The 18,905-nt window shown below is 46.2% G+C and overlaps 1 protein-coding gene across 3 annotated transcripts in view; it reads left to right on the top strand.

Moving 5' to 3' along the window:
- ITGA6 (integrin subunit alpha 6) overlaps positions 1 to 18,905 on the top strand; it is a 136,489-nt gene that overhangs the window by 96,916 nt on the left and 20,668 nt on the right. For all 3 annotated transcript variants that reach the window (XM_063933461.1, XM_063933459.1, XM_063933460.1), the window contains 7 exons: positions 223 to 369; positions 1,543 to 1,655; positions 6,089 to 6,278; positions 6,367 to 6,447; positions 7,262 to 7,341; positions 9,495 to 9,572; positions 12,122 to 12,224. In XM_063933461.1, the coding sequence (XP_063789531.1) occupies positions 223 to 369; positions 1,543 to 1,655; positions 6,089 to 6,278; positions 6,367 to 6,447; positions 7,262 to 7,341; positions 9,495 to 9,572; positions 12,122 to 12,224 (792 nt within the window). The remainder of the gene's footprint in view (positions 1 to 222; positions 370 to 1,542; positions 1,656 to 6,088; positions 6,279 to 6,366; positions 6,448 to 7,261; positions 7,342 to 9,494; positions 9,573 to 12,121; positions 12,225 to 18,905) is intronic.

The raw sequence follows: 18,905 nt of genomic DNA, 5'->3' as shown, positions 1-18,905 counted from the left end.
TATCACTCTCCAAGGCTTAGTACATCTGCACCCAAGCTTTGATAAATCTGTTGGTTTATATCATTTCTTTTACATGGAGGTTGCCATTTTAACTGTGAATGCAGGTACAAAATGGCTGCTTCCATCACTATCTGCAAAAAAAAGGTGAATGGAATTTTGTAGTGTGAAGGTTTACTGATTTTTCATGTGTAATACTTGCTATACATTTGTATAATCTCTCAGGAAAATATTATGGATAAACTGCGACAGATTCCCGTGTCGGTCACTGTAGATATCAAAAGTGCACGTCGGGCAAAGAGGCAAACTAGTCCATTACCAGAACTCTTGCCAATCCAGAATGCCAATGAGCCCAAGACGGTTACCACAGAGGTACATTAATCACCATGTTTTGTTTCTCCTGTGAAAATAAACTTATACCTACATATATTGTTATCATTTATTTATAAATCTCCAACACACTACTGAGCGCTGTACAAAGAGCGGATCATAATACAAACAGACGGAAAAGATGGTCCTGAACCAGAAAAATGTACAGTATAAGATATGTGCAATAATAGATTGGTAATGTAGCAGAATAAGAATTATTGGTGGTGGTGGGGAAAGTGTGTGGGGGACGCAGTTAAATTCCCGACAGTCGGGATCCCAGCGGTCTAAATCCCGACACCAAAATCCCAACACCCATTGAGATGCCGGCGGTCGGAATCCCGCCCGCCGTCATGAAACCCCACTTGGCTGGTGGTACACGCCTCCACACGAGGGGGCATAGATTAGTGTTACGACTGAAGGTCGCCACCGGGACTGAAGCGTGGTGACCGCAGCGAGCCTGCGAGGGGACACGCTGCGCTCAAGGTCGGGATCCCGACTTAAATGATCTCGGCATCAGTATTTTGACTGCCGGGATTTCATGTGGTTACTGTAAGGCAGCAGCATTTCCAGCCACCAATAGGGAAGTGGCTCTTGGTGACTGGCATTTCTGTGTAGCCACAGATGACGTGGTACAGGAGAGAGCGCGAGAAAGAGGGGGACAGAGAGAGAGAGGGACAGAGAAAGAGAGAGAGATATACATTGACTGTAATTTGGGGCTGCTACAGCATGTAATTTTTCGGTATACAGGTATTGTCTCATTCGGCAAAGCCAAATGGCAAGATCTAGGGTTTAGTAGGTCTGTTCTGAAGCAGATAAAAAACAACAGAAAAAAACCCTGTGCTCTAAATGTATACCAAAATGTCTATGTTAGACTTGTAAGCAGGATTATATATTTAACTTAATGAAGAACAACAACAACTAACCTATTACTCAGGATGCCTAACTGAGGTAGACCAATCGCAGCAAACAAGTTAGAGAGTCAGCCAATCACAACACACAATTGTTTATCAGCTGATCAGCATTTCTAACCAGACAATTCAATATCTGATCAATACTAATAGGGTTTAAATAATTAGGCAAAACTATTATTTTGACTCCTTACATGGAGCAATTGTTTAATAATTCTGACCAACCAGATCTACTTGCTTCGTTTAATATTACTGTAAATTCTTTTAGGCGCAGTTTTTGAAAGAAGGATGCGGCGAAGATAACATCTGCAACAGTAACATGAAGATCGCATACAAATTCTTCACCAAAGATGGACCAGACACGTACAGCCAACTAAAGATGTACGCTGTATTATTATGGTTCTTCATTTTAAAGTTTATCTATATATGTATACTAGCTGGAGTACCTGGCGATGACCGGGATTTTAAGAATGTCTGTTTACAAAAATAAATGTAAATATTAAACACACAGTATAAATAACATTGTAGATAGCTGAATACCCGTGCTTTGCTACGGGATGAGGATGGTAAATTAGAATGATAGTTCGTTAATTTACGTTGGTTGGAGATCTAGTATATACTATATAGGCATATCTTGCTTTCCTGACGCACTTTGTGTATTGGCCGGACCCCTTTTTGGTCCCCCAAGGGACCCTGCTCTTCCCACTATACAACTCTCAGTCTGTGGCTTCCTGCTGCCTCCATTCCCCTCCTCACATCATGTCAGTGCCCCTGTGAAATTATCGATTTTTTTACAGTTTCTTATATAGCGCAGCACATTATGTATCTCCTGATATACTCTGTGCTGCTGGGGGACCCTGCTACTTCCACTATATAACTCTCAGTGCGTGGGTTTGTGCTACCTGCATTCCCCTCCTCACATCATGTCACTGGCCCTGTCACATGCAGCCGTGTCATCACTGACATATCATGCATGTCCTGATATAGTCTGTGCTGCTGGCCCACCCCTAGGGGTGCTAGTGGTGTGTTACCCCCACAGTGTTTGTTCACAGAGTGTAAGTCATATGTGTAGTAAGTTTGGTGTAAATTGCTTCAGGCATTCCAGAGTTATGCTGTCTGCTGAAAAACTCTGTGCTTCTGCCTCACCCAAGCTTGTAAGTCATGTGTACCAAGTTTGTTGTAAATTGGTCCAGGCATTCGGGGGTTATGCTGTCTCCTGAAATACTATGTGCTGCTGTCCCACCGCTAGGGGTGTCTAACCCCCACAGAGTTTGTTCCCAGATTGTAAGTCAGATGTGTACCAAGTTTGTTGTAAATTGCTGCAGGCATTCCAGAGTTATGCTGTCTGCTGAAATACTCAGTGCTTCTGCCTCACCTCTAGTACTAGGGGTGTCTCCCCCCCCACAGTGTTTGTTGCCAGATTGTAAGGCATATGTGTACCAATCTTAGAATACATTGCTCCAGCAATTCCGGAGTTATGCTGTCTCCTGATATACTCTGTGCTGCTGTCTGCTGAGCTGGGAACAGGGCTGGTGAACAGTGGCTTGGTCGTTGGTCGTTGGTCTTTCACACCATACACATTCAACGACGTCTCTGGTCAGTAACGACCATAGTGGAAATTGAGCATACATGCTCCACAGATAAGCGAGGGTCGTTAACGTCCCGCGGGGCCGCGCATCGGTGGTCGTCGGATGCATACACACTTGACGATATAATGAGCGACGTCGTTGATGAGGGCTGAAATGAACGACGTCGTTCATTTTATCGTCAAGTGTGTATGGGCCTTTAGTTACATAGCTACATAGTTTCTGAGGTTGAAAAAAGACAATTTGTCCAATGAGTTCAACCTATTTGTGGTCTCCTACGCTGTATTATTTTTAGGACTAACTTTATATTTTGTGAAAGTTGAGCGTTTTGTTTATTCCTCTTCTTTTTTTTTTAACTATAGTGCGTGATCTACCCACCATAACCCTGTATCTCCTTATCTATTAGGAATTTAACTAGCCCATTCTTAAAAGTATTGACTGAGTCCGCCATTTACTTCTCTATCTGGCAGGGAATTCCAAACACCTATTGTCCTTACTGTGAAGAAACCTTTTTGCCTCTGTGTGCGAAATCTCCTCTCTTCTAACCTAAGCGGATGTACATGTGTTCTCTGAGATCCCCCGCAAGCTCTGTATATTGACCCCTTATATATTTGTAAATGTTAAACATGTCCCCTCTTAATCTCCTCTTTTCCAGTGTAAACAGGCCTAGTCTATCAAGCCTTTTCTCGTGTTCCAGCGTCTCCATCCCCCTAATCAGTTTGGTCGCCCTCCTCTGAACCTTTTCTAGTTCCAGGATATCTTTTTTGTAGTATGGTGCCCAAAATTGTGTACAGTATTCAAGATATGGCCTCTCTAGGGATTTATATAATGGGAGTATAACACTCTCATCCCTTGCATCAATTCCCCGCTTTCTGCATGCTAATACCTTGTTTGCCTTCTTTGCTGCAATCCTACTTTGGGTACTGCTGCTAAGTTTGTTATCTATGTGAATCCAGTTATCTATTTTTCCAGTACAGAAACCCCTAATTTTACCCCATTTAGCATGTAGGTGGTATTTATGTTTTTGTTACCAAAGTGCATTACCTCACACTTGTCTGTATTGAACCTCATTCTCCATTTTGCTGCCCATGCTTCCAGTTTAAATAAGTCGTTCTGAAGAGAATCAGAATCTCCCTCCGAATTTATAACCTTAAGTTTGGTATCGTCTGCAAAAATTTACACCATGCTCTCTAGATCTACTGCTAGATTATTTATGAAAATGTTGAACAATAGTAGTCCAAGTACAGACCCTTGTGGCACACCACTTAGTACATCAGTCCAATTTGAAAAACGTCCATTTACCACAACTCGCTACTCTCTATTGTCTAACCAATTTCTAACCCAAGTGCATATTGTGGTCCCTAGCGCCAGTTCTTGTAACTTATAGATAAGTCTCATATGCGGTACGGTGTTGAAAGCTTTAGCAAAGTCTAAAAAGATGACATCTACCTCCTTACCCTGATCTAGGTTTGCACTGTTTCATAAAAGCCTAGTAAGTTTGTTTGACATGATCAATCCTTCACAAATCCATGTTGTTCCTATTAATAACCTTATTGGCTTCAAGGAACTTCTGTATACTATCCCTTAAAATACCTTCCAATACTTTCCCCACTACAGATGTAAGACTAACTGGTCTATAGTTACCCGGTTCCAATTTACTTCCCTTTTTTAATATCGGCAATACTTCCGCTGTCCGCTAGTCTTCGCGAACCATGCCTGATGTAAGTGAGTCATTGAAGATGAAAAATAACAGTCTTGCTAGTTCAGAGTGTAGCTCCTTGAGAACCCTTGGGTGAATTGCATCTGGACCAGATGACTTATTATTCTTCATTTTTTTAATCGGTCATAGACTACTTCCTCACTTAAATAAGCACTTAGCAGTGGGGCATTATCGTTGCTGAGATTGTGTGTTAAGTCTCCTCCTCTTCTACTACCAGTTGGTGTTCCCCAAGATTCTGTTCTTGGTCCCACCTTATACTGTCTCCTCAGGAGAGCTTATCAGCTCTTTTTGCCCCCAATATCAGCTCTATGCTGATGACCCTCAAATCTACCTCTCCTCCCCTAACGTTTCAACCTGTCTCCTCACCCATGTCTCCAGCTGTCACTCTGCTGTTTCCTTCTTGATATCTCAGTGCTTTTTTAAACTTAATATGTCTAAGACTGAGCTAATCATCTTCCCACGCTCCCGAGTTCCCCTTTCCTCATTTTCACAATCCATTGACAAACTCATTGTGTCTTCTATCTCATAAGTCCACTGGAGTTATCCTTGATTCAATCCTTTCTTTCATATCCAGTGCCTCTCCTAGTCCATCTTTTGCAGCTTCCACCTTAGAAATATCTACAAGTTCAGATCCTCAGCCACTCACTGACAATGTCTTGACTGCACTATTGCAATCTCCTGTTATCTGGCCTCTAGGACTCTTGCCTCTCTCCACCCCAATTTTTCATCAGTACTGCCGCTTGGCTCATTTTTCTCTTCAAACAAATTCTTTCTTCCTCCCCTTTCCATTCAAAATCCAAATCAAACTCACATATAAAGCTCTCACCTGACTGTCTGCTCCCCACATCTCCAACTGCATCTCTGTCCACACTCATTACCAGATCATCTAGTTCAGCCAATGACTGCCACCTCTCCTCACAACTGATTCCATACGCCTACCTGCCTCCAACATTTTGCCTGTGCTGCTTCCCACCATTTGAACTCTCTCCCTATCAGACTTTCTACCTCTCTCCAAAGTTCAGACAAGCTCTCAAAACCCACTTCTTTATCAAAACCTTCCATCTTTCATTCTACGGGGTCTATTTACTAAGCCTTGGATGGAGATAAAGTGGATGGAGCTAAAGTACCAGCCAATCAGCTCCTAACTGCCATTTTTCAAGCCCAGCCTGTGACATGGCAGTTAGGAATTGATTGGCTGGTACTTTATCTCAGTCCATTTTATCTCCATCCAAGGCTTAGTAAGTCACTGATCTATCTCTTCAGTCACCGTATCTCCCCTGTGTCTGTACCTCCTCTTTAGATTGTAAGTTATCACAAGCAGAACTCTCTTTCCTCATGTGCTCCCCTCTCCCCTCCCCACTCCACCACCACTGCTCAAAAACGTCCTTGAACCTTTGATTTGACAAACAAAATGGCTGCCCTAACACAAGTAAGTGACAGGTACACTTGAATGTTATCAGTGCCCTTTTGGTCCAAAACTAACTGATGCTATCTTGTTTACACTCCAGGGAGAACGGTGTTCCGGTACTTGCTCTTCAAAATCAGAGAGACATCGCTCTCGAAATTACAGTAACAAATAATCCATCGGATCCAAACAATCCCAAAATCGATGGTGATGATGCCCACGAAGCTAAATTTATTGCTGATTTACCAAATACCTTGTCCTTTTCATCAGCCAAGAACCTGACTAAAGCTCCTGTAAGTAATAAGAAGCACTAGTCAGGGAACATAAAAATGGGGATTCCTGCTGTGTGAATAACCAATTTCTTTTATTTTTTAAACTCAGGAAAGATTTTTGTGTACATCCAATCAAAATGGTTCAAAAGTTGATTGTGATCTTGGAAATCCTTTCAAAAGAAATGCCAATGTAAGTGAATAGATTATTTATGTTTAATACAATAGCCCTTCAGCATAAATTGTATTCTGCGGCCGTTAGAGTAGTTTGTGAATCTTAAATGGTAAACTAAAGGCAGAACTTTACCTAAATGTGTTTTCTACCTTTAGAGAGTATTTTACACAATAATGTGGCCAGCAGACTTCCATGGGACCACTGCTAATTATGCCACTGACACTTTTATAATATAACAGTCTCCGGTATTCCGCCAACAGAAGTACACAACTTTGCCTGATGCATACATACACATCAGAATTAAGCCAGGATTATAAATCAATGGAAAACTACAGGAGGGTATGCACATACCAATATATTAAAGTCATCTGCATGCAGAGGAAACCTAGAATTAAAGTCCAACCCCCTATATATATATATATATATAGTCAAAGTGTAGAATGCGGCACTCAGGAAAAAACGAGTCGTAAACAGTATAAGTATCAACGTTTCAATCTATTGAGATTGTCTTCAGGATACAAGCTGTATCCTGAAGACAATCTCAATAGATTGAAACGTTGATACTTATACTGTTTACGACTCGTTTTTTCCTGAGTGCCGCATTCTACACTTTGACTATATCGACCTTTATGAGGGCACCGGGAGCACCTGATCTATAACAACAGGAGTGCCGGTCCTGCAACTGTATATATATATATATATATATATATATGTGTATATATATATATATACATATATATATAAATCACTCCATTCTAAATAACATTTTAATACGGGACTATATCTACAAACACACAATACTTTAACCATTTTTTATTTTTTTCCTATACAGATAACTTTCCTTCTGATTTTGAGTGCTAATGAAATATCAGTTGACACTAAGGAGCTGCAGATTCCTCTCACACTAGAAACGTACGTCTGTTTTATTTGCTGATGCGATAATTGCTAATATTCTATACTTCATGTTCTGGAAGGTGTGGTGACACCAGATAGTCAGGTATTTTACATTATAACAGATCAAGTAAACCAAAAGTATGACTGATTTAGCATTGGCATCTGCAGTCAGTGGGCGGTATTCAAATGATATATCACGCACAATCTAATTCTAAAGTGATCCCAGTTATCGCGCATATCGCGCCTATAGTAATCAGGCTTAGCTGCGTAAAGGGGGTAGTGAGCTGAAATGATTATACCACGCCCGTCAGCAGAAACAGAACGGGTGTGGAAGGGGGTGAATAGAATTGAATACTGCCCAGTGTCTGCTGTTTAGTTTCTGCTGAATACAGGACAGCGTTAGTCACAGTATTGTACTAAAATCATAGCTGACAACTGTCTAAACTGTCCCAGTTTTAAGATTGGGACAAATTAGTACATGCCCCAGTTGCGACAATTACACCCAAACCATATCAGTTTTAGACAATGACTCCCTACTTTCCCAGCAGGTCCTTTCAGCAAAAAATCAGGACTATTGGCAGGTATTCCTTCATATATTCACTAAACATTCAGAATCTCAACATTTAGAATGTTGAGACCAGAATGTCTACATGGGGGTATATTCAATAAGAGTCGGGTCCATTCCGACATGCAGTTGTCGGAATGGACCCGACAACCCCTATTCAAAGAGCGGTCAAATCCGACTGTCGGCTTTGGCTGTTCCCTGTGTCTTGTCCTGCCGCTACTGTCATCGGCTGTCGGGTGTGCTGACAGCAGCGGTGGGGGGGAGCAGAGAGCGGTGGGCGGCGGGGGGAGCAGCGTGAGGCGGCCGGCGGGGGGAGCAGCGTGAGACAGCCGGCGGGGGAGCTTCAAGCGGCGGCCGGAGCAGCGTGAGGTGGCCGACGGGGGGAGCAGCGTGAGGCGGCCGGCGGGGGAGCTTCCAGCGGCAGCCGGAGCAGCATGAGGTGGCCGGCGGGGGGAGCAGCGTGAGACAGCCGGCGGGGGAGCTTCCAGCGGCGGCCGGAGCAGCGTGAGGCGGCCGGAGGGGGGAGCAGCGTGAGGCGGCCAGTGGGGGAGGCACTACAGGTACTACTGTCATCCCCGTAGCCCACCACACCGCTCCCCATCTCCTCACCTCAATCAAGTTGGATTAAGTTTCCGACAGCAGCAGGTGGATCGGCGGGTATTCCGCTGATCCACCTGCTTTCCGACAGCATTCCGACAAGTCGGGTTTCCCGACTTACCGGAAAAAATGTGCCCCTATTGAATAGGTCGGAACCCCTTCCGCTCTATTCCAGTCGGAAACTGCCGTCTTTTCGACAAGACGGCAGTTTCCGACTCTTATTGAATACAGCCCATGGTGTGAATGCCGACATTCAGAATATAGACATGGACAGAAAGTCGTTTATCTAAGGCTGTAACTTTTTAAAATATATTATATCTACTTATACCATGTACATTCGGCCCGATTCAGACCTGATCACTGTTGTGCGAATTCGCAAGGCGGCGGATTATCGATCAACTGCACATGCATACGGATCGTAGTGCGCACGCGCAAGGCCTAACTGCGAAAAATTCCAGCAACTCTTTTGATCACTAGGCGTACGCAAGTTGATTGACAGCTAGCTGGCGTTTGGTGGTAAATGTCCGTTTTCTGGGAATGTCCGGTAAAGCGCAGGTGTGGCCAAGTGTTTTCAGGGAGGGTGTGTGTGACGTCAGCTCCGACCCTGATCAGCCTGATTCGATCGCACTGTAGGAGTAGGTCCTGGGCTACGCACAGACTGCACAGTCTGGAAAAATCATTCCATGGTGAGTGAGTTGCGAATGGATTTGCAGCTGACCGGCATTCGCAGAGATTTTTCGCAAGGCGTACACAGACTTGCGCAAGGTGAGTCTTCACTCCGTCTGGGCGGCAGCTATCTGATCGCAGACCTCTGCAAATTCGCAGAGGAGCAATCAGGACTGAATTACCCCTACTTATAAATATTTTCATGAAATTTGTAAAGTTAATCAGCACTACAATATTTGACTAAATAATACACATGATGGAAATGCACGGTTTAGGATGATGGTTTGTTTTCACTGAATATATATGTGTGTTTGTGACTGTATGTTGGTTGTCACCGTTGCAGGACCAGTTCTCAAGCAGACCTAGGACCCGTAGTTGCAAAGGCTCAAGTGGTAGTGGAACTTCTGCTTTCTGTTTCTGGGTAAGTTTATTCTTCAAAGCAGAAGTTCGGTTATCCTGACTTCCTGATCTACATGTACAAGGTGGGCGGTTTGCACAGGGCATGTCCTGGCTGTAGTCCCTAGTTTAGTGACATCACTGAGCTCCTGCACTCTGAATGCAGGCTGTGTGCTCTCACAAATGAGGGTGCTGGAACAAGCCGCACTCTCAGGGAAGTCAGTATAGAATTGCTCCTCCTGCAGTGTACCTCATCAGTTATGTGCGGCCCACTAAGAGGCCTCTGTCTGTCATGTGACGTCTGTGTGCAGCTGTGCTTCACCATTATGTTCCTGTTTTCATTTGAAAATGAGTCAGAAAAAAACATTAGCAACAGTTCTACCTGCATTTAAAATGGTAGCTCTCATTTAAGCACAGTGTAAGCAGCCATTTTGTAGGTTACACCAATATTTGTAGGCATTTTCTCCATCATAATATCCTCCAGGCAACCCCCATCATAAATACAGTACTCCAAACATAACCCCTGTAATAATGCGATACAGAACCCCTCAGAAAAAATGTAGGGGGTAATTCAGAGTTGATCGCAGCAGCAAATTTGTTAGCAGTTTGGCAAAACCATGGCCCTCATTCCGAGTTGATCGCTCGCTGCCGTTTTTCGCAGCGCAGCGATCAGGTTATTACTGCGCATGTGTATGCACCGCAATGCGCACGCGCGTCGTACGGCTACAAACAGCATCGTTGCTGTGCAATGCTTCTAGCGACTAATCCATTCGCACAACCGATCGCAAGGAGATTAACTGGAAGAGGGCGTTTGTGGGTGTCAACTGACCGTTTTCTGGGAGTGGTAGGGAAAACGCAGGCGTGTCCAGGCGTTTGCAGGGCGGGTATCTGACGTCAATTCCGGCACCGGACAGGCTGAAGTGATCGCAAGGGCTGAGTAAGTCCAGAGCTACTCAGAAACTGCAAAAAACTTTTTCGTCCCGCTCGGCTGCACAAGCGTTCGCACACTTGCAAAGCAAAAATACACTCCCCCATGGGCGGCGACTATCTGATCGCTGCTCTGCAAAAAATAGCTAGCGAGCGATCAACTCGGAATGAGGGCCCATGTGCACTGCAGGGGGGGCAGATATAACATGTGCAGAGAGATTTACATTTGGGCGACTTATTTTGTTTCTGTGCAGGGTAAATACTGGCTGCTTTATTTTTACACTGCAATTTAGATTTCAGTTTGAACACACCCCACCCAAATCTAACTCTCTCTGCATATGTTATATCTGCCCCCCCCCCCCCCCCCCCCCCCGCAGTGCACATGGTTTTGCCCAACTGCTAACAAATTTGCTGCTGCGATTCCAAACCTACTCCCCATAATAATGTGATCAACACCATCCCCTTCAGGTAAATTATGCTCCGGACCCCACCATCATAATAATATGTACCACACACACGAGCCCCCCAGTAATACTATGCTCCCAGACCCCCCCACTCCCACAGACAACCCCCACCCTGTTATATGCTTTAGAACCCCTATAGTAATATGCTCCCAGATCCCTTCCCCCATGATAATATTGTTCCAGACAGTCCCCAGTATATGATCCCAGATTCTCCTCTCCCCCCATAATATGATGCACCAGACAGCCCCCATTTCCCCAGTAATAATATTGTCCAGTTCCCCTTCCCCTCCCCCAATAATATAAACCAGACCAGACAACCCCCACTCTGGGTCCCCATAATAATAAAGTGCTACATAAAGGACTGGAGTCAGGATTGTGACACAACCGCCCTCAGATAGTCTCAGGACACACACACCAGGTCCGACAGGCAGTCATCCTATTGGTTGATCAGGCCCTGTGAGGCACCGCGCTCTGCTACTGAAAATGGCACCCTGATGGCCCTTTCAGCGGCTTGGAGTGGAATGTCTACCACGCATGTCAGATTCTCTGTCATCGCGCAGCAGCATAAAGCAGGACGGAGTGAGGAGGGGCCAGACGCAGAAGACGCTGCAGCTCAGGCAGTGCCCATCAGCGATGATGACTGAATCAGTCACCGCTGCACTGAAGACTGTCTGCAGCAGTGAGTGGGTGAGTGGCACAGACAATTATGGAGCCAGTGCTGACGCAGGACCTCACAGTAAAAAAAAAGAAAGAAAAAGAGAAACCTAATTAATCTATTGTGCAGCCTATTGGTTGATCAGGTATACTTTTCAATATTACTATTTCCATATTTTGCTATTTCCATGACTCTTTATTAGTAATACTATTTTGCAAAGGGAAAGTGACAATCAGGCAAGCCTGGTAACCAAAGCCATAAAGACGGTGGCATGACTTGTGCTGCCACCACGGGCGCAGGGCTGGGGGGGAGGCATGGTTCCAGCAGCAGCTGTCTCCAGCTTGTGTGGTGCCTGGAGAGGCCTTACTTCCTGCACCCAGGCTCCTCTTCTGTAATAGCATAATGCCATGTGTGCTGGGGACGGGTGCAGTAAAGGCCCTTTTACGGCACAACCTGTTAAACTACAAGTTTGTCTATTTCCACGTCCACTGTGCACTGTGTATACCTTTCATTTTTTGCCATCACCAGGGTCGCCAATCCCTCTCAGGTGTACTTTGGAGGAAAAGTTACTGGAGAAAGTGCCATGAAGACAGAGGATGAAATTGGAAGTTTAGTTAATTTTGAGTTCAGAGTGAGTATTCTATTGCATTCTTCTGAGTCTCTGCAGACTACATGTTCATTTCATTTATGACCTTAGAGCGCCCTCTGCTGGTTGGTTTGCTTTCTTAGTTTCACGTGATATGTTCTGTCTGTAACAAATAATTCTGTCCTATATGTAAGGAACAACAAAAGTGACTTTCAGTTGCATAATTTAATCCCATGCCATTAATTACGTAGGAAAACACATGATAAAACAGTGCAAGTTTATGCAAAACTTCCTTTTTGATTCTTAAAGGGAATTGGCAGCTTCTAACCAATAACAAACAATAATTAAATAAAAGCACTAAAATTACAGGGATTTGGTCAGCACACCGGTGTTTTGGGATACCGACAGTCGTAATCCCGACGCCTGGATCCGTTACCGATCACAATGCCAGAGCCGGAATCCCGACTGTTACCATCCCGACCGTAAGCATGCTGGAGCTGGTCAGGGTTAGGCCGCGGGGGGAGGGTTAGGGTTAGGCTGTATAGGGGAGTTTAGGGATAGGCTGCAGGAGGGGAGGGGGGTTAGAGTTAGTCTGAGGGAGGGCTAGGCACTAAGCAGGGAGGGTTAGGGTCAGGAGACCGACACCAGGATCCGACATCGATCACAATGCCGGAGCAAGAATCCTGACTGTCGTCATCCCGAACATAAATATTCCGTGGCTGGTTAGGGATAGGTTGCAGGAGGGAGGGTTAGGCTGTATAGTAGAGTTTAGGGATGGGGTGGAGGAGGGGGGGTTAGGGTTAGGCACTAAGCGGGAAGGTTAGGATTAGACGGAGGGGGAGGAGTTAGGGTTAGGCGGAGGTTAGGGTTGGGCTCTAAGCAGGGAGGGTTAGGTTTAGGCTGTGGGGGGGGGGTTGGTCACTAAGCAGGGAGGGTTAGGGGGAGGGTCTAATTAGCAAAATTTGCAATCCTTTTGCCAGCATACTGGGGGCCACCCATCGCAGGGCAAGGCCACCCAGCATGCTGACCGCCGCTTCCCCACCTTCAACAAGCAGAAATTACGAACACATCGCAATTTCTGCTTGTTAGCAGAAATAGAGGGTACCTCCTGCCGGCGTGATCACGCCCCCGACACGCCCCGGTTTGCGCCTCACCGCCCCCATTTGGCTACCCCCGCAATGCACCGTCTCCGCCCTGGAAACGAAGCGTTGCCGCCCCCCATGCACCGCAGCCTCCACTACCTGATTGACAGGCAGAGGCAATCACATTTTCTTTTTCATCCACTAGGGGTCACCGGAGTACTCTTGGGATATGGACGGCTTTAGCAGGACAAGGCACTGAATATTTAAATTTAGTAACTCTCCTCCCCTCCATACTCCCAGAATACCTCAGTGTTTTTTCTGTGCTCACAGCAGTGACACGCATGTGTGGACCCTCCACACTTACTTTGATATTTTATACTTTTTATTTATTTTTTTTTTATTTTTTTTTCTTGAGCACATCCCTTCCCAGTTTATCAAGAAACTTGGGTCCGGGATAGTGCACGCTGCACTAAGCAGCTACTGGCGTGTCGGTCCTCACAAAGAGCACCCTCACAGCCAACAGCAGCTCACTATCTGACTGCAGGACAGGCTGGACAGAGCTTACAGAAGAATCCCCGTCATAGCCCTCACTACAAGACATCAGGTATGCTGGGGGACAGGGCGGTCAGCTCACGCTGCCGCCCTGCTGTGTGGGGAACATTGTTTTATATGTGCCGCCCGTCGCCAGTACTCTGCTCTCTGCTAGCTGCCGCCGCGCCGCTGATTTGTGTGTGTTCACAGCGCCCGCCAGAGCCGCTCAGACCCGCCGCACGCCGCTCACACCCGCCGGCCGCACTTCCGCAGCACGGCCGCTCTCCACACTATAGAGCGTGCTCCCCGGCTCCCTGTACCCGATCTCCGGCTTTCGGAACCCGCTCCCCGGCAACCGCTCCCTGCTGGAAGACGCAGCGGTACACGGAGCACAGGGGGAGGGGGAAGAGGTCTCCTCACAGGCAGCGCAGCTGCAAGGGGGGGGGGGGAGTGAATGCATGCATAGCAGCAGCAGCAATATAGAAGGCTGCATGGGTTATAACAGTAATTACATAGGCTGTTAAGCCTATATTAACAGGGTTAGTTTTAACAAAGTTAGTTACAGGTTATAAAGGACACGTGTTATAACCTGAACTGTGATTATAAGTGTAAACAGGGCATGGGGGCCATTTTAACCATGCTTCCTGTTTCTTCCTGTTTATGATTCCAGAACATTCCTGTCCTACAACACCACTCCACCGGATGGCGCAGGGGTGTTAGTGGGAATTTTGGATCAGGTTTCATATAGTACTGGCCACGTGCACTGCACTTCGGCCATATATATATTACACACACCTTAGTAACAATTTTACTGAGTCGTGCAAGGTGTCTGTCTTTGTATATTGTATTGTCTGTCTGCATAATGAGTAAGGCACCAGCAAAAAAAAAAAAGCAGTTTCACTGCAATGTCTGTAAGAGTGTGTTACCAGATGGTTCTACCACATGCGCAGTATGTTTTGTAAATTCAGCTACAAATACAATTTCCGCTCCAGTTTCGAATCCGGTTTCATCTCCGGACCCTCAATGGGCAATACTAGCAGATGTAATGGCTGGGTTGCAATTAGAATTGGCCGCCGTTTGACACGAACGGGAAGCGGCAAGATCTGAGTCTCGGGTGAGACCGCCAGAACTAACAGAGGGGTCTCAGCCTTTGCAAAGGTCCAAGTCCACTTTGGGTAGAAGGGATAAATTTCATTTGTCTTATGATTTACCAGTTTCTGCTATGTTGCATTCTGAAGATTCTATGCCAGACCTCACTGAAGTTTACAGAGACTGAGGAGCCTCTAACAAATGATGAGGTGGTCTTTACCAAACGACACAGGTCTCCAATGTGTTTCCCGGTTTCAGAATCTCTTAATAAGATGTTAGTAGAAACACGGAAGAATCCAAATAAACGGTTTTCTGTACCTCGCCGATTTAAGTCTAGTTACCCGTTTCCAGAGTCTGTGACATCTACATGGGAGAATCCGCCAAAGGTGGATTCGTCTCTGTCAATACTTACAAAAAAATTAACCATACCAGTACCAACTGCTACTACGCTTAAAGACCCTTCAGACCGTAAAATAGAAGCTACGCTAAAGTCCCATGTATATAGCAGCAGGAGTGTTGCTTAGACCTGGGTTGGTTGGCATTTGGGTAACTAAGGCGCTAATTGTATGGATAACCTTATACTTCTCGCTGGTCAAATCTGTGAAGCTGCTGATTATCTATGTACAGCTTCTACTGACGTCTGTCAGCTCAGTTCTCACCTTTCATCGTCGCTAGTTACGGCACGACGAGCACTCTGGCTGCGTTCTTGGCAAGCGGAGGCAGAGGTCAAGAGAGGTATAGAGACGTTACCTTACGGTGGCGAGAAGTTGTTTGGTCCTGAATTGGACAAATGGATTTCTGAGGCCACGGGGGGGGGGGGGGGGGTAGTCAGTTTTCCTACCATTGCCTCCAACGGTACCTAGACGAAAATACTCTGGCCCGGCGTTCAAATCCATTAGAACACAGCCCTTTCGAGGCCGTGGTAGAGGAACAGCCATGCCTGGTAGACGAGGTTGAGGACATGGTTTTCAACAAACCACCACCAGTCGTCAGGACGCTAAGGTCACCGACAAGCCAGTGGCATGACGGGCTCCCAGCCCATCTCAGATCTCCAGTTGTGGGGGCACACCTTCAGACGTTCCATTTGGCGTGGTTCTAGACATCCACAGATGGGTGGATCCGCAATTTAGTGTTAAAAGGTTACAAAATAGAGTTTGACTGTCTCCCGCCACTGCGGTTTTTCAAGACAGGACTGTCTGTGTCGGACGACAAGAGGGCGGTTCTGCAAATTGCCATTCAGTCTCTGCTGGATTCAGCAGTTTTGATTCCAGTCCCTGTACACCAACATTGTCAGGGTTATTATTCCAGTCTGTTTGTAGTACCAAAGCCGGATGGCTCGGTCAGACCAATATTGAACTTAAAGGGTCTCAATCAGTACGTCACTTACTACAGATTCAAGATGGAATCCCTGCAGTCAGTAATTGCAGGTTTAGAGCCACAGGAATTCATGATTGCGCTGGATCTCAAGGATGCATACTTACACATTCCGATTTGGCCACCTCATCAGAGGTTTTTGCGTTTTGCGGTACGGCAAAACCATTACCAGTTTCAGGCTCTACCGTTTGGCCTCTCGTCAGCGCCTCGGGTATTCACCAAAGTGATGTCTGTGATGATAGCTCATCTCAGATCCCTGGGAGTGATAATAGTTCCGTACTTGGACGATCTATTCATCAAAGCTCCGTCTCAACAGGTGCTCCTCCAACATGCGTTGCTAACGTACAATGTGCTAGTTCAGCACAGTTGGATTGTCAACTTCAAGAAATCACATCTGATTCCGTCTCAACGACTTCAATTCCTAGGAATGATTCTCGATACGGTAGATCAAAGAATTTACCTACCAGAACAGAAAGTACAGAGTATTCGTCATCTGGTACAATTAGTGCTCAAGCCACGCACAGTCTCGGTACATTTGTGCATTCGGCTGTTAGGAAAAATGGTGGCGGCTTTCGAAGCTCTTCAGTTCGGAAGATTTCACTCACGTCCTTTTCAACTGGATGTGCTCGCACAGTGGTCGGGCTCGCATCTGCAGATTCACCAGATGGTGAGGTTGTCTCCACGGGCCAGAGTATCTCTACTCTGGTGGCTCAAAGTACACAATCTAACCGCAGGGAAACGGTTTGGCGTCTGGAATTGGATAATTCTAACGATGGACGCGAGTCTCAGAGGTTGGGGAGCTGTAGTTCAAAATTGTCAGCTCCAGGGTCTCTGGGCGGATCACGAAAGATTGCTGTCTATAAATGTCCTGGAACTTCGGGCAATTTACAATGCGCTACGACAAGCAGTGCACATGCTCCGGTCTCAGACTGTCCAGGTGCATTCAGACAACGCGACGGCGGTCGCGTACATCAACAAACAAGGAGGAACGAGAAGCCGCATGGTCATGCGGGAAGTAGCTCGAATCCTCAATTGGGCCGAGCATCACCAAGTGATATTGTCGGCAGTGTTCATTCCGGGAGTGGACAACTGGGAGGCGGATTATCTCAGCCACCGGGATTCTCATCCAGGAAAATGGGCATTAAATCCAGAAGTGTTTCACATGTTGGTTCAGAGGTGGGGTTACCACAGGTGGACCTGATGGCATCTCGCCACAATCACCAAACGCCCCAGTATGTGTCCAGAACGCGAGATCCAAAGGCAGTGGAGGTGGATGCTCTTACAATCGCTTGGCCGTACAGCCTCGTGTATCTGTTTCCACCATTTCCGCTGCTCCCTCTCTTGCTAAAATGGATCAAACGAGAGTCCGCCACAGTCATACTAGTGGCGCCTCATTGGCCTCGGAGAGCTTGGTTCTCGGATCTCCGCGGGCTACTCGCAGACGATCCTTGGCCGCTCCCGCTACGTCCGGACCTGTTACAACAGGGTCCGTTCCTTTACCCCGATTTAGCATGGCTGCGTTTGACGGGGTGGCTGTTGAGACCGCCCTCTTAAGAAGAGAGGGCATTCCAGAATCGGTTATACCAACCATGTTACGTGCTAGGAAGCCAGTTACGGCAGCTCATTATTACAGAATTTGGCATGCCTATATAGGTTGGTGTGAAGCTCGGAAGTTTCCAACATCATCTTTCAAGTTATCCCGTGTTTTATTATTTCTACAGACGGGGTTAGATGGAGGACTGCGTTTATCTACACTAAAGGTGCAGGCTGCCTTGTCAATTTACTTTTGAAGACGATTGGCTCTATTGCCGTCTGTACACACCTTTCTGCAAGGTGTCCTCAGAGTACAGCCTCCATTCATTCCACCTACAGCGCCATGGGACTTGAATCTGGTTTTAGATTTTTTACAGTCTTCATATTTTGAACCCTTACAACAAGTGGATATTAAGTTTCTCACTTGGAAAACAATTTTTCTCCTAGCCTTAGCTTCGGCAAGGCGTGTTTCAGATTTGGGTGCCTTGTCATGCAAGCCACCGTATTTGGTGTTTCATGATGACAGAGCGGAACTTCGGACGAATCCCGCTTTCTTGCCAAAGGTAGTGTCATCTTTTCACATCAATCAACCAATAGTATTTCCTGTGTTAACAGGACATTCTGGAACTCTGGATGTGGTACGCACACTACGCGTTTATGTAGCCCGAACGTCTACAGTTCGTAAGACGGATACGTTGTTTGTTCTCTATGATGCTGCCAAGATGGGTTGGCCAGCTTCCAAGCAGACCTTATCCAGATGGATTAAACTGACCATACGTCAGGCTTACCTTCATGCTAGGTTACAGCCGCCTACATCAGTAACAGCTCATTCCACACGTTCTGTGGGAACTTCATGGGCAGCTGGTCGTGGGGCTTCTACGACGCAGCTTTGCCGTGCGGCTACATGGTCATCAGTGCACACGTTTGTGCACTTTTACAAGTTTGATACGTTTGCGGCATCAGCATCTAGCTTTGGCCGCCTAGTGTTACAGGTGCCAAACAGCTCTCCCGCCAAAGGGGGAAGCTTTGGTACGTCCCAAGAGTACTCCAGTGACCCCTAGTGGATGAAAAAGAAAATAGGATTTTGGTAGTTACCAGGTAAATCTTTTTCTTTTAA

Source organism: Pseudophryne corroboree, chromosome 7 (genome assembly GCF_028390025.1).
Source record: "Pseudophryne corroboree isolate aPseCor3 chromosome 7, aPseCor3.hap2, whole genome shotgun sequence".
In the NCBI taxonomy this organism is placed as follows: Eukaryota; Metazoa; Chordata; class Amphibia; order Anura; family Myobatrachidae; genus Pseudophryne; species Pseudophryne corroboree.
The sequence above is the reverse complement of the archived record's forward strand: the minus strand, read 5'-3'. Positions and strand labels throughout refer to the sequence as shown.